The following is a 16,312-nucleotide window of genomic DNA, read 5'->3' as shown; positions in this document are numbered from 1 at the left end:
CCTCCCCGTTATGGACAGGGAGGCTTGTTTAGATGACTCCTCCTTACTAGCCTTGCTCAGCTGCCTAAAAAGCCACGTGGTTGACTTAATCTGCCAAGCTCACTGTCCATGCTAAGACAAAGAGCAAAGCATTGTAATGGATACAGCTTTCCCAGTTTCATCAGGGGCTGTATCAAAGGACCGTGGTGGAAACAGATTTACAGCTCAGTGGTAGAGCGCATGCTTTGCACACAGAAGAACCAGGGTTCAACCCCCAGCATCTGCAGGTAGGGCTGGAAAAGAAAACCTAATGCAGCTATTCAGAGGTACCCAACTTAGTGCCTTCCATATGTTTTGGCCTACAAGTCCCACTGGGCCCAGCCAACATGGCCAATGGTCAAGGATTATGGGAGCAGTAGACTAAAACACCTGGAGGGGCACCAGGTTGCCCTCACTTGGTCTGGACCAGCCTTCCCCAACCTGGTGCCTTCCAGATGTGTTGGACTGCGTCTCCCATAATTCCAGTGGGAATTATGGGAGTTGCAGCCCAACACAGCACCTGATTGGAGAAGGCTGGTGTAGACAGTACTGAGCTAGATGGACCGATGGTCTGACTCAGTAGAAGGCAGCTTCCAAAATTCCTTCCTATGCCAGACCGTGCTTTGGACTGGTAAGCTCTGGCCTCTCTCTCTCTCTCCTTCTGCAACTCCTCATGCCAATCCCGCCCTTGTAAATTTTACCCTCTTCATGTTGGCTAGGATACCACCTGCTAATAGTCCCCAGCTAGGGACAAGTTGACTGGTCTCTTCCTGGTCCAGTGTACTGGAGTCGAGAGGGAATTTCCCCTCCCCGCTCAGTAGTTTTGATTGCACAGTAAGGCTCAGCCCACCCCTCCCCTCAGCCACACCCCAATACTCACCCTGAGTCTCCAAGCCCATGTAAAAAAATGACCTGTGAAATCGAGCAGAAAATAAACACATTAGCCAGCACAACAAGTGAGAAAGTGCTAGGCAAAGCACATTGGGAAGCATCCTGCGAGACAAATTAGTTGCAAAAAAAAAGAAGAAAAGGGGGGGGGAGAAAGAAAAGAAGCAGATTATGCAGAAGGGAAAAAGCAGGAAGAACAGAACCTAAAGGTGGGACAGAAAGGCTGAGAACAGAGAATATGCTGTCACCAAATCTGTTTGTGCCCCCACTGTACTCAGATAGCCGTCTCCCCATCTCCCTGCCAAAAAAAATAATAATCACTGGAACAGGACTTGCTAAGTCACTGCGAACACATCTGCCTCTGAAAGTGGAGGTCAAGCAAAGAACCTGAGATGAGCTACTTTGTTTGCATTTCACGAAAGGAACAGGGAGTTCCCTCGCCTGGGATTTCTCAAGCTAAGCAGGACACCACCAGCCCTGTACCAGACAGCAGCTGCTGGGCCAAGGTAATCACCATTGGTGACTTAATCTGACAGGCGGACACCCCCTGTCCTCTCCCAATCTTAGCAAGTTCAAGCTCTTGACGCCTTCCACCTTAAAGGAAGTCTAAGCATATGATGACACAGGAGCACAGAATCTGGCTTTCTGACATTCTCGGTTTCCCTTTTTAAAGAAAGTGTCCGGCCCCTTTGGGCTGCAGAGGTTTAGGAGGAAGAGGTGGTGGGTGGACAGTGCCTGGTGAAATCTCAAGAGCCAAAGAAGTGTGCCAAGGTGATTTTTAGCTACTGGGGCTTCAAGAGCCTTCCCACTCCCAGCAAATAAGTCATGCAAGCATTAAAAGTTGTGCATTTGGATATGCAAAATACGAAGAAAAAAAGTATAATATTTACGCAGGTTGCAGAATTTGGGAGCCTTAGTGTGGAAGACACACTAGTACAAAAGTCCTGTTTGAAAAGAAGCCTCTCCGTGGGATAAAACCCAACTTTTAGAAGCTTCACATAGAAACACTATAGGAATATTCCCCCCATCACTACTAATCCTTCTTGACCTACAACCTCAGGCAGAGGAAACAACCTCCTCTTAGGAGAGTTCGCTGTGCTTTGCCTCCCCATTTCCATTGTGAATTCCAGCCTTCCTGAAGGAAAACAGGCCTGTTTGTTAGGCGGTTCAGGGAAGTTAGCAATTCAGTTCTGGGTTAGAATGTTTCAGTTGGCCAGCTGCTTGCCCAATTCACACATCTCAGCAGCCGACGCTCACGTTGCCCAACCCAGCCGTCTTAGATCACCATCGAGCCTATTCGCACCATCAGTTACCCCGGGGTCACCTCTCTTGATCTGCTTCAAGCTCAAGATTGTTCACAAGGCAAGTGATAGAGGTGGCAGACACTTAAGATTTACATCTGGTCCCCACCTGTCAAACCACCAGAGGCACTCATCTGACCTACTATACCGAGAAAGGAACCTGTGAAGAACCGCTGGGGCCCATGGCCTCCATCTGTGCTGGAATTGGCCAAATCAGGGTGGCCACGGTGGGCGATGGCCCGAATTGGTATCATAGAAGGCCAACACTCCTCCATGGTCTGGGATGATAGCCTTGATGAGCTTCAGCAGATGGAGGCAAGGGTGGGGGCAGCCAAAGCAGAGGAAAGGAATAAAAGGCTGGAAGGCAGGAGCGGGGTGTGTGCACGCGCACACATGTATAGAGTGAATGGATCAAGCCAAAAAGTGGGAGGAAAGAGCCAGAATGGAGAGTGGGAGGGGCAGAAGGAAATATGAAGTAGAGGCAAGTAGAAAGAGATGCCAGAGGGAGAAGGGCAGAGAGACTTAGCTTTTGTTGTTCCTGGAAGGAAGGAACTCTTGGGAAACTGCACAGAAAGGGTTGTATAGCACCACCACCCTCCCCCTTTACTTGGTACTCTGTGAAAAGCAAGCTCTCCAGAAGGAGATCCTAGACCCTTGGGGGGAGCATCTGAGCCAAGGGACACTAGCCAAGGGAGGGGATGATGGCAAGTGGGAGGAGATGTCTTGCTAGACGAAAAGCATCAAGGGGAATTCTAGAAGAAACTAACTGCCTAAGGGCTAGCTAGAAGGGCTTGCAAGCCTGATGGGGAAGAACTGGCCCGTGCTTATTTTAGCGCCTGGGAGGGTTCTATGCTTTAAAATAAGTTACAAAGGGGAACAAGACAGACCCTAATAATAGCCAAGCCAGTGCTGTACATAAGCTGGAATTAAAACAAAAAGCATTTGGTTGAAAGTATTCTGGGTTTCTCTGGTTTATGGCACCCCTGGATCATGCTCACAGAGTCAGTTTACATGAGAAGTTAATTTGGAATAAGTGACTGTAACTGCTTCATGGGGACGTACTATAACTGAAATAGCAAAAGGATCTAGGAAGCACCACAGCAGAACTCGTGCTGCAGATCTTGAGATGTGGTTTGGGTAGAACCATTCCTCAGTACTGAAAAATGTGACTTTCATTTTTAATGGCCTGCAAGTTCCTAGCTCCTATGATTATGGCCTCTGGGGTGGGGACTTGTATATTTTGCATAGTTTTTTCCCCATCTACCCCTGACCCCATAAGCCCAAATCCCTATGCCAGAAAAGCCATTATAGCCCTAGTTTCACCTTTAATCCATCACATTCATCCTTCCACACTCTTAGTCCCTCATCAAAAAGGTTCCAAACTCTATAGCCACCTCTTCCCATTGCCCCCGATCAACATACATTACAAAGAAACGTCCAAAATTGTTGGCAATCTCAGGACTATTTCACAGGTTTTAATTTTTTTCAGTTGCACTTTGTAGCAAATGGTTCTCTCACAAACTCAACATTTTGACCATTCCCTTAGCTCTGAACTTCATTTCCCATCCCTCTTGTCTTTCCACCTGTCCTTTTAAAAAGCTGGGTCAGAATTGCAATTAAAAATTAAGCACATGTGCATAATGCATTTTCCAATCCTGGAAATCTAGAAGTTTTCATTGCTGAACTCGAGGTGAAGTTAGAATGCAAAAATTTGCCAATTATCTGCCAAATGTCAAATATGGCATAGCATCATATGTATCTAGATCCTTGCATGTTCTGAAAAGACAAGTGACTAGTCCTTTGGACTGAGCAGAAAAGCTTTAAAAACCCAGGGTGATGATGGTGACTAGACAGAGCTAAGAGCAGTCAGGGGCATGCAGCTTTATAGCCCAAGAGGCCCGGAGGCCCCACCCCACCCCTAGTCTCTCCTCTCCTCAGAGGGCATTGCTCATTCACACAGACACACACAGGCAAGCAATACACCACTGGGTACATCCGATGGTGCGAATACAAGCAGGGCCAGAAACGAGATCGAGGATTAAGGGGCCTTGGAGCCCTGACGGTGTCAGTGTTGCTCCTGCAGAGCAGCCAGGGCATGTTGGTCCGTCTGCAGGAACCCCACAGAGGGAGAAAGCAAGCCTTGGTCATTGATTACCTTGTTAGTACAAAAAGAGCAGCAATGAGGCCAACACAAGTTTGAGACAATTGGACTAATTACCTGCCAGAGGCAGCGAGGCTGTTTTTGCGCAGGTCCTACATACAAACAACATTGTATGGTTTACTGGAAAGCAATGAAAATCGTTTCGATCTCTTCCTGCCCCACCCTCCCCCACAATTCTCTCTACAAAATTTGTGTCGCCTCCACTCCCCCCTTTCTCTCAAACTGCCTTTGAGTTACAAGGAGAGCAGCCCCTCTGTGTTTAGGAGGGGGTGGAGGAGAGAAATCCAGTTAATTCCCCTAATCTTCCTGGATTGCAACAGATGGTAGGCCTAGGAGAGAGCACCCTTACCGCTGCAGTCTCCCGCTCTGCCCCTGAAACGGTCACAGCATCAGCAAGGAGGGGGACAGACATGTTGTTACCGCACATACACCAATAGAGGCTTCAACAACTCACACCTGTAGGAGAGAAAGACAAACACACACAATTATTTATTTACACAGCATTTCTAACATTAAAAAAAACTCTGCAGCCCTGATCTTGTTGATCCCCCCCAAAAACACTGTGAGGGAAGTCACTTCTATATCCAGATGACAGCAGAGAACGGAAGCAAGTGGCATGCAAAGGTCTCCACCCAATCTGTGCAGGATGTACAAGTCCATGTCCCAAAGCATCTCCAGTTTTGTCTTCCCCGTCTTTGCACCCCCATCAAACAGAAGGGCTCGGAGTTTGCTCGTGTGTTTAAAAATGGCATTCTTGTCCACTGGAGCAACACAGCACAAATTGCAGACAGCGAGCTTTGAGGGAGTTTCCACCTGGGAAACTTATTTCAGCTGACTATGACAATGACTAGTGGCAAAGGGACTGCCCAAGTCTACAAAGCAAAACCTGGTTTAATGAAGGTATTTACATTTCTCATGTCAAAAAGTTCATCTGGAGACTCAGTTAATTTTCTGGTGAATTTGAAAAGCTAAAGAGATGAAAAGTCGCACAAGATGTTCAAAAGTAATAAATGTTTTAAGCCCCAACCCTTTTCCGGTAGTATAGCTTTCCCATTAGAGGAATATTCAATACAAAATATAGCTCTGTGTAAAGGAGAAACACTCAAATAGGATGACGTGCCATAGATTTCACTTCACTTGGAATACTAACCTCCAAATATTCTCTTGAAAGGTTCACCTTTACATGCTCAATTTAAGATTATTTATAGGTTCTGAACAATGCATTTCTGTACACCTATTTATATAGTCTTAAGATTTGCAACAGGTTTTGTTGTCAAAAAGCATAGCTCTGTATATAATGTTTGATCCCTGAACACTAGACTAGGGATTTTTCTAGATAGCCTCCCTAGCAGGGTGGATTTGATTTAAATCAATTTGATTTAAATCATTATTTAAATCACAACTTAAATCACTACTCAGAAAGACTCGGTTTAATCATGTGACTCCCCCCCTCGCTATATTTTACACAACTCAGAGTTACCAAAGACTCATTCTTTCTGGTATAATCTTAATATTTACAACCAGATGAAGGTTTCATTTTTAGAAGAGCAACTTTTCAGTTTAGTTTTACAGTTATATTAAAAAATACTGATTTGGTTATACTATTAGAAACACATCATAGATAGATAATTATGAAATTATTACGAGGTGAACTATCTCCAGTTTAATAGGTTAATCATTCATATTTGGACAACTTTTCTGCTGTACTTTATTGGAAGGAGAAAAATAATCTTACAGAAACCCCTGGAAGAGCATGACATTGTGAATGGATTAATGGAATTCATTTACCAAAAAGTTTAAACAGTCTCATGCTACATAATTAAAAACTAATTCTTATTTCATGATGAATACTTGGACTATAATGTATCTTAAATAGAAAACTATCTTTAGATTTTTCCTCAAAAAACATTTTATTAAAAAAATCCAATTTAAATAAAAAAATCCAATTTAAATTTAAAAAATCCAATTTTTTGACATATATTTTTAAAAAAATCATTGATTTTTCCACCCTGATCCCTAGATAATATATTTCAATTGCCAAGCCACTCTTAAGTGCTACAAAGGTTTTTTCATTAAAAGCTACTTTCCAATAATTTTTGTATGAATTTATTTAAGGCAAATACAATACAGATAGAAGAGAGTGAATAAGAAATGCTATATTCCCAAGAGAGAAAAATTCAAAACCAAGATGCATCTAGAGAAATATAGGGGCATAATTTGTGTGTGTGTGTACGTACATACATACATATCGTATTTCTTCGATTGTAAGACGCCATTGATTGTAAGATGCAGACTAATTTCAGTACCACCAATAGAAAAAAAAACATAAGACACACCTGCAATTCTAAGACGCACCCCATTTTTAGAGATGTTTATATGGGAAAAAGTGCATCTTAGAATCAAAGAAATAGGGTACATACATACACACACTCACCTTTAACATGCCAAGAACTGGCTATCACATGCTAGCCGAGCTTCTCCGCTTTCCCAAAGTTGGCTTATGTGTTTCCCAGGATGCTTTCAAATGTTTTCTAACTCCAAATGTTTTCTAACATTGATTTCACTATTCCTCCCCCAATCCTGGCCGGGTTTCTTTACAACAGTAGTGGGCAACTTGTAGTCCTCCAGATGTTGTTGGACTGCAACTCCCAAGTGATAAGCATTCCATAGTACCTTTTGTAGAACTATGGTAAGCCAGGTTTCTGCTGTTTAAAATAAAAGTTATGGCACTCAACTTAGGGCTACTTCACATGCTATTTTTGACATGCTCTGACACTGATATACATGGTGGCTTTCTTATCATGTTGCTGTGTGACAGAAGATGACCTATCATTCTTCAAATGTTAGGCATACATATTTTCAGGCATAGATTTATTTCCATTACATGAAAGAGACACTTGCAAGTACAAATTTAAATTTGACTGAACAGGAAAAGGAAAACCGAGGCCTCAATCAAAACAATTTTAACTCTATTAAACTGCATAAAAAAGAACTGTGTGTTGATGAAAACTTCCGTTTACATCAGTTGTGGTAGTAAAAACCTCACATAGGGCCTGGGGACATGAAGAATATATTTGTGCTTTTAACTGGAAAACCAATGGCCTTAGGGAAGGGAGAGTAGACTGGGCTCACTAGGAGAGAAACACGGAGGATGGTTCTTCAAAGCATTCTGAGATGGATCCCAGGTTCAAAGAATTTACAAAATCCCAACAGATGTTAGAAATATCAACTGCTCTTGTCTACAAAGCTATACTTGGTGGGAGGGAGGAACAGGCCCAAAGTACTAAGGAACAGAAACAAGGGGCCAAGTACTAAGAAGCCAAAGTGACTTGTGGTTCCCACCCCTCAACTCTGAGGATATTCCAAGACAATCGTTTTAATATAATAATACCGATCTATCATATTCATTAATAGGCAAATTAGGTTCCTTACATTAAATAAAATACACAAGTCAGGCAGCGGTCATAATAACTCCCAGCGCAAAACAGGCTGCACTCCTCGACCCACATTACATAAGAAAACAGTTGTGCAGTAGCTGGGCTACAGAAATGTCTATTTGTTCTTCCTGCTCAAACAGTTGGCTGTAGGGAGAGAAGATTCCATCCTGCAGGCTGCTTTTCCCAGCCCGAAAGCCCAACCTGCTGGCAGCATGCCTTCTTACAACCTTATAAGAGAGGCGAACTTACACATGCTCAGGTGATTAAATTCCAGAGCAGTGGGAGCTGGGGGGGGGGGGCAGAATGTTGTGGCACCGTAAAAGGCCTAAAGAATGTATTGCAACTTTCTGAAAAAGGTTAGCAGGCTAAATAGTCAGCGTGAGACAAGCCTAAACATTTCCCATCTCAACTAAGAAGGAGCTCCCGTCTCCATGAAAAGCTTTTCATGGGAAAGCAGAAGTTTCAAGACAGAGTCCTGTACTTTTCACTGCAAAAAGACTCCCTGATTCGCACCCTCTTCGTACACAGACGTACTTTGTTTTGCGCCTGCTTTGCAAACACACATTTACCTATCAGCAGTAGTCAAATCAGACAAGCTGGAAGTTTCACATATCCTATTAAAAACATTTCAGATTGATTAACAAGCTAAAATAGCCTTTGCAAAAAGAAAGTCTCTTCTCCTTCTTCTCCTTCATCATCATCTTTCCACACAGAGAGATGTTTTTGGCCTGAAAGATCTTCCTGCTGTTTGCAAAAAAAAAAATCCTGTCTGGTTCTTACCAATAACAGGGATTACGGAATCCTTCCATTCACCTACAACCTGTGGTATTTTTTATTATTCACTGCATTGATATGCTGCCTTTCTGCAAAACACTTTAGACAGTTTACAATTTAAAACATTAAACTTAAGAGAACAGGGATGGGGAATCGGTGGCCCTCCAGATGTTGTTGAACTGCAAGTACCATCATCCCTGACTATTGGCCGTACTGGCTGAGGAGTTGTAGTCCAACAGCATCTGGAGGGCAACAGATTTCCCACTCAAAAATTAAAAAAATAAAAAGCAATCAAACTGCAGAATTCTCTCAAGCCTTTGGTGGTCTTTTTAGGGACTAATCCTCCTCAACCATCTTTGCACTCCCCAGATCAACAGGACTCTTCTTAGGAAAGAGGTCCAGAGCCTTAAGCCCATGGACCAAAACTGCCCCTCCGAGGGGTTCCAATCCTGCCCTCTGGGGCTCCCCAGAAAGCTATGCCCCCTTCTTTTGGCCACACTCTCCGTCACCCAACCATCTAAGAGGTTAAATTGCCCGTCCTGAGCTACTAGGCTGATAGTTTTGCTTATTTTGGCCCCACCCCTTTTGCCTTTGGCCCTCCCACCACTAGAAAGTGCCCCACAAGATATTCTCTGAAATGGAATTCAGCCCTTGGGTTGAAGGAGGTTCTGCAACACTGGCTTAGGAACTTAGTGTGCAGAACCATAATCTTCAGTGACGTCCTGATCGATGGTTATCACACCTCTCTGGACCTCGTCTCTCCACAAAACAAGCTGTTCTGCAACCTGAGAACGCCAGTTCTGCAGTCGGCACCAAACTCTGTGCTCTCTCCCACCCCACCCCCGCTCCTGCGCCTGTCAGCTCTTAGCTAAGATTTTACACCCCTTTGATGAGGGTCCCCATGAAATGTCTTGCACAAGTCCTTGGAAGGCACCACCATGTGAAAGACACAGAGGAAGTCACTTGTTTATGCTGAATTGCGACATAAAGATGGTTCGTTTTAAGCATGGGACTCACATCCCAGCAAATCCCTCCTGCACCACAACCCCTGAAGGGTTAAAATGAGCATCAGTAAAGGACAAGGCTATTTATATAATTGCTGATAACAATGCAGGGACACAAAGATTCAAGAGCCTGCAGTGCCTCGGTTACCACTGGAGCAGTGCTACTGACGCAACCAACAGTGAGAAAAACAAGGACTATGCCCGATGGCCGCTTACTTGAGTATAACTGTGATCGCAAAAGCCAAGCAAGCATCAAGCCATTTCCATATCGCCAGGCCATATACAGCTTATTGCTACCCTCACTGTGTAATAGAATCATACCATCCTATTGCCACCTGAGGTCACTCAGAAGAACAGGGCAGGGTCGTACAGCCAGGACCTCTGGAAGCTGCAGGATGTGTTGCCCATATAAGCATGGCATAGACTCCAAAAACTTGATACCAATACCAAGGGTCTCAGCTTTCATTTAAAAACAAAAATCAAATGTCTAGCCCTCACACTTGCAGAGGGAACTCCAGTTCTGGTTTCTTCTGCAATGGAGATACACTGCTACAAACGGATCATGAAGGAACTTGGCATGAGATTGCCAGGGGTCAGGACAGTGGACATTTCCTTCTTAGTGCACCCATCAGCCGCACCCCACGGTTTCTTAGCCCATACCTCCGTGGCATTGTTGTGAGTTCACAACCTTCTTCCCTAGCCTCACAGGAAATATAAAACACACACAACTGTATGAAAACTACTATTTAAAAAAGAAAGTTGGGCAGCCTTGACTTGCATAAATGTATGCCAAGCACGGAATTTTAGAGCTCCAGTTCACAAGGTCTTCTCCCTCTCTCACACTAGAGTAACCTGAAGTGTCTTGTTCTAGTTGCTGTTTCTCATCATTTAAGTGCTGAGCAACTCCCTAGAGGAACGGTAGGCAACCTGGCGCCCTCCAGATGTATTGGGAAACAGCTTCCATAATCCCTGAACATTGCACATACTGACTGGGGCTAATAGTAATTGTAGTGCAAACCATTTGGGGCACAGCAGGTTGCCTACTCCTGCCCTAGAGGTAGGTATCAACAAAACGCAGCAGTCACATCATCTTATCTGAAAGGAGTTGAGCCTTCATAGTCCCATCAATTCAGCTCTGAACTTGCCCACTGAAGTTACAAACACAGACCTGCCACTGCATTACACAAATCAATGTATGATTAGTAACCTGCCTGCAAACTTAGTGGAATCAGGGCCTACCAAGCTTGTTTTTCGTGGACCATCATTTTGGAACTTAAGCAAAAATTAAGAAGGAAGTGACTATGCAAGGGCGACCCTACACAAGAATTAGGTGCACTTAAGCCCACTTAAGGTTCCCTAATTCTATATTGGGCTATGACCCAAATATTTAAATTGCTATACTTATAGGAACTGTTGGCAGAAGAAACTAAAAAGGCTGGGATAGGAAGTAGCATGATTCTGCCATGTGGAAAAACTATGTGAAAGATGCAGCCCCCAACAGTTAAGAAACCACTATCCCCTTCCTGCTCAGAAATCCATTGCATAGCCTCATTTATAAGGGGCAGCCCAGCAGTGCCAGAGAAAAAATTAACTACTCCTTTGTCACAACAGAAAATTTCCAGGTCTCTGATCACCTGAGTATTAAAACATACACAAAAACAGACACTAGCATCTCAGAACTTTCATTTTCATCCCTACATAAAGTATAATCACAATATTGATACTCAGAACTACTCCCCTTTTAAAAAAAGGAAATAGTACTTTATTATTTATTACATTTATATCCCACCTTTTTTCCTCCAAGGAACCCAAGGTACATAATCCTCCTCCTCTCCATGTTATCCTTACAACAACCCTGTGAGGTAGGTTGGGCTGAGAGTCTGTGACTGGCCCAAAGTCACCCAGTGGGTTTCCATGGCCAAGTGGGGACTAGAACCTGGATCTCCCAATTCCCAGTCCAACACCTTAGCCACTACACCACAGTGGCTCTCATGTGTGGAAGGCCCACAAACAGTAAAATTGAAATCACTTTGTCAAGTCTAAGAAGTCGAAGAGAAGTGGCATTTTACAGAACCTCATGCTAAACCAAGGTATTTTCAAGAAAAGGAAGAGTTTGGATTGCATTTAAGGCCACTCAGCACTTCTCACAAAACTTACAGCATCATTGAAATCCACTTCCTTATCAGACAACTAGAGGCCAGAATAATTCCAACCTTTTTTTAAAAAAAATGGATCCAGTAAATTACAGTTTACAGTCTAAACTGCTGTCCCTTACTGAGGGCTAAGCCTTGTGTTTAAGCACTAGCCTGGTAGTCATAGGTGAACAGGAATTCTATGAAGGTGAGTGGGCTGGAGGAGGAAGCCCGAATAGAAAGCAAGTGGAGTGGGCTACAGTGAAGCAAGATCCTTCTTGATCAGAATAGGAATGCAATTTGCTGTCCCTCCTCTGCCAGCCAACAAGCACACCAGTAACACTTTGGCGGGGGAGCAGGGTAGTAACTTTTCTGTGCTTATATTTACAAGACTGGTTAAACATTAAGGAAGAACGATCACCAGAGGAAGAATCAGAATGGCTTTTTCAAAAAGTCTTGCTGTGTCACTTTGAGACTTCATTGAGAGTGTCAAATATGACATATCTAATAGACATATAATTTTGTCAAAAGCTTTTCGAAATAATGTAATGAATTTCCAAAACTCTTTTGATAAAGGTTCTCAAAGACTCCTAAGAAAGAACTGAGCAGTCATGAGATGTGGACAGGTCCTTTCATGGATAAGTTAACTGGTTAAAAAACAGGAAACAGACAGTAGAAATAAATTGTCAGTTTTCACAATGGCGGGAAGTAAACTAGCTTCTCTTGCTTCTGAATTAGGAATGGTGTTATTTAACCTATTCATAAATTCTTTGGAGTCATGGCAAACAATTGAGATAGCTGTAGAAAATGCTGTAATATTCAGAAAGGTAAAATCCCAAGGAAAGAAATTAAAAATAGAATACCAAGTTATCATAATGTTGTCATAAAAAACCGTAGCGCAGCCACAATTAGAATGGTTATTCCCACTTAAAAAGGATATCATAAAGCTAAGAAAGCCAGAGAAAGGGGAACATAAAATGATCAATAAAGATAGGGCAAGGAAATTGGAGCAATCATTTATGACTAAGGGAAGACATGATAGAGGTTTATAAAATTATAAATACTGTGGAGCAAATGGACATTTCTCTCTCTCTCATATAATGCTAGAACATAGTCACAAGGAAGCTGATTAGAAGTAACTTTGGGACATAGATGAGGAAGACCGTGACAGAACACTCTTAAGAGAGCAATCCTATGGTCTTTGGAAAAGTGTCCCAGGGACCATAGGATACTTTGAAGACAGCACTCTGACCTCATAAGGAGAAGTCGAAAATCCAATCCCCGTTCCCCGCCCTCTCTCAGCCAGTACAGAAAGAAAGCACACTGGCTGCCATCCAAAGTCAGAAAAGCGACTTCAGAGGAAGAGGATGCTCTGGTGGGCAAGGAAGGGATGAGACCAAAAAGGTCAGGATATGATTTATCCTGAGCCTCCTTTCCTCCCACTATGAAGTGCTCTTATTAGACAGACTAAAAAGCCTGTCGAGTGAAAAATCAAAGAATAGAGATCAGAGAGGTGAAGATCACCCGGTCTCCTGCCCTGCCAGCTTCACCATGGCAGGGCATAGGAATCTCGCAAGCTCCCGAATTCTTGGAAACCCAACAAGGGTGCAATCAATAGGCTTGTGCCCTTACTTAAGTTTATAAAATTCACTGCTACACAATGTGGCATCAGCCACTAAATTAAGATGACATTTTAAAAGAATTGCACAAATCGCTGGTTCTTAATCATGGCTGCTCACTGGAACCTTCATGTTCAGAGGCAGTACCCTACCCCTGTTTCTGAACTTCTAGAGAAGCCTTCCCCAACCAAGGGTTAATCAACCCCAGCCATCCAGGAACAGTATTATTTAACCTGTTCGTAAATTATATGGAGGGCACCAGGTTGAGAGAAGGCTGTTCTGGAAGCATCTAGCTAGCCAGAATTGGAAACAGAAATCCAAGCTAAAGATAGCTTCTAGTAATTCTGCAAAGCAATTTGATGTTCTTATGTCTCGCATTCTTTTATGAGAATAAGAGTGTCAAACGGGTTGGAAAAAACAAGAATTCCTTGCCCACATTTGAGTGAAGGGTGGGGGAAGCAAGCTGTTCAAATGGTGAATGGGATTTCATATTCTCTGCTCATTCTCTATTAAACAAAGGGAAGCCATGCAATATTAATAATAAAGCTTGTTCAGTAATGACAGCACTCTAAAGCCAAGCACATTGCAAACAAAGACAGACCCAACAAGTTCCGAAACACACACACGCGCGAGTCCAAAAGCAATAGTAACACAGTCTCTTTATCAGGACAAACTAAAAAGTTGCAAAGTAGTGAGTGAGGAAGCTTTCAAAGAACCTGGAAACTTGCTCACTACTTTATGACATTTAGAAGGCCCTAATAAAGGTTCTGTGTTACTGATTTTGGAGTTTTCGAACAGATCAGCTTGCTACCTGCAACTTTTGTCTGCCAGTACAAATAAGTCTAACACCTCCTGAACAGGATGTCATCAGTAGAAGTTTGCCTGGAATCAGGGAGCAGCTCTTTAATCCCAAAAACATTGGTATTTTCCCCAAAATCGGTTCCTTAGCAGTAAACAAAGCCACAAAGATACAAAATTATTCTTTCTCTGGCCATCTTCTTTTTAATAGGTAAAGACAAGAGTAGGCAAACTGGTGCCCTCCAAATGTTTTGGACTACAGCTCATATAAGTCCTGACCATTGACTATGCTGGCTGCGGCTGATGGGAATTGTAATCTAAAATAAGTGGAGGGCACCAGGTTGCCTATCCCTAAATAAAGATATACCTCATTTCTTATTAGGTATTTACCCTATCAAGTTGGAAGGTGCTCATATCTGGCTGCCTATTTGCAACTGAACCAGGTTTAAGGTTTTGTTATTGACATAAAGCCCTAAACAATTTGGGATTAGGATATATTAGGGGGAACGTCTTCTCCATTACCAATCTGCCCAATCACTGAGGTCATCAGACGGTTCTGCATGGACTGTAGTCTGTTTGGAGCCCACTTGAAGCAATGCCCTTAGTGTACTGGCTCCTTCTCTATGGAACTCCTGCTTGTTGATGTCAAGCAGGCACTGACATTGTTCTGTTTTGTTTTGGTGCCTTTTTATTTAAACAAGCTTTCTTTGACTATCCAGCCATAGTTTTATTAGTGCAATTTGATTTTAACTTTGCATTTTGATTCTTTCTTTCCCTTCCTTTTTATTGTTCACCATGCAGAAATTTTATTGGATACAGAACAGTATATAAATCTTGTAAATAACTAAACCTGCCATACCATAAAATGCTCCATATTGCATGCCTGAGATTTGTGAAAAAAGGAACTATATTCAAGAATTAATTATTTCTCTCAAACATTTCCCACACATCAGCATATTGCTGTAATGGACCCAAGTACTTCTTAATACCATATGTAATCAAGTGATGGGTTTCATTACCACTAGATATGGATTTGAAGAGAACCAGACAAAATTATGGAGGACAAAGGTTAACAGCAGGTACTAACCACAACAGCTCCACATAACTTCCATGTTTAGAGGCAGTATAATCGAGCACAAGACAGGAGAAAGACAAAGGGTCAGGGCTACAGCTTTCATGTACTGCTTATGCACTTCTAGAGGCATTTAGCTGGCTAGAACTGGAGACACAATGCTGGTATAGAGGGAGCTTAGTCTGATCTAGCAAGGATGTTATTGCATACCCTAATGAAGAACACCGTGCCATGCATCTTCAACCAAAACCACAGCCTGATTCCATTATTACCAGCTGTGATTTTCATGAAGAAACTTTGCCAAGTATGAGCCAAACTACAACTTGTGGCATGTAGTCTTAACTGCAACTAAAGCTGCAATCTCAAGCATCCAGAATTGGAAGTTCAGTGAGACTTCCAAGTAAACGTGTTTGGGATTAGTCTTTATGTCAACTAAGGATTAAGATACTCAGATTTGTGGACAATTTACAACCACCATGGTTACTATTGCTGCCTAGGAGAGTGCGTGTGTCTCTTTGAAACTTGAGAATTCCAGTGTCACGACCCTTTTCTACATATTATTGATGCAGAGATCAACTTGAATGCCTGATAGCAAAAGTTACAATGTAGTTTTCAGTGTCTATACTACAGTGCAGGTTTAGATTACTTGGTGCTTTCCAGTTTTTTTGGACTACAACTTCTATAATCTGACCATTGGGTTTATGGGAGCTGTCATCCAAAACATCTGGAGGGCACCGGGTTGCCTATCCCTGCTATAGTGAAAGCTATTTTGTTCCACTGAGCTTTTGAGTACAGCTGTTTGGCTTTTTTTAAATATGACTGCCTAAATTTATGTTCTTATGCTGCTGTCCTAATTCATTTTTATGTATTATGTCATCTTATGTAAGTTGCAAACAAGGCATTATTACACAATGGAAAGGCAGCATGTATATGCTTTAAATAGTAAATTTGTTGATCACATTTATTCTAGGAAAAAGATACCATCTGTATCCAATCTACTATAGCAATTAGTGATGCTGGGTACTTCTGCAGAGTGAAGATGGTACAAAGTGAGTAAATATCACCAATTTGTAAGAGTGCCTAAAATATACCAGGCATAAATAGTTAA

The 16,312-nt window shown here is 42.6% G+C and overlaps 1 protein-coding gene across 3 annotated transcripts in view; it reads right to left on the bottom strand.

Annotated features, from left to right (window-relative positions):
• LYPLA2 (lysophospholipase 2) overlaps nucleotides 1-16,312 on the bottom strand; it is a 29,438-nt gene that overhangs the window by 12,076 nt on the left and 1,050 nt on the right. For 2 of the 3 annotated variants that reach the window (XM_063139914.1, XM_063139913.1), the window contains exons 2-3: nucleotides 4,718-4,824; nucleotides 899-930 (exon numbers count right to left, since the gene is read on the bottom strand). In XM_063139914.1, the coding sequence (XP_062995984.1) occupies nucleotides 899-930; nucleotides 4,718-4,795 (110 nt within the window). In that variant the 5' untranslated portion in view covers nucleotides 4,796-4,824. Of the gene's footprint in view, nucleotides 1-898; nucleotides 931-4,425; nucleotides 4,461-4,717; nucleotides 4,825-16,312 lie in introns of those variants that run through there. The other variant, XM_063139915.1, reaches the window with a different exon arrangement.

This window comes from Elgaria multicarinata, chromosome 13, assembly GCF_023053635.1.
Source record: "Elgaria multicarinata webbii isolate HBS135686 ecotype San Diego chromosome 13, rElgMul1.1.pri, whole genome shotgun sequence".
Lineage (NCBI taxonomy): Eukaryota > Metazoa > Chordata > Lepidosauria > Squamata > Anguidae > Elgaria > Elgaria multicarinata.
This window is presented reverse-complemented; position numbering and strand designations above follow the sequence as displayed.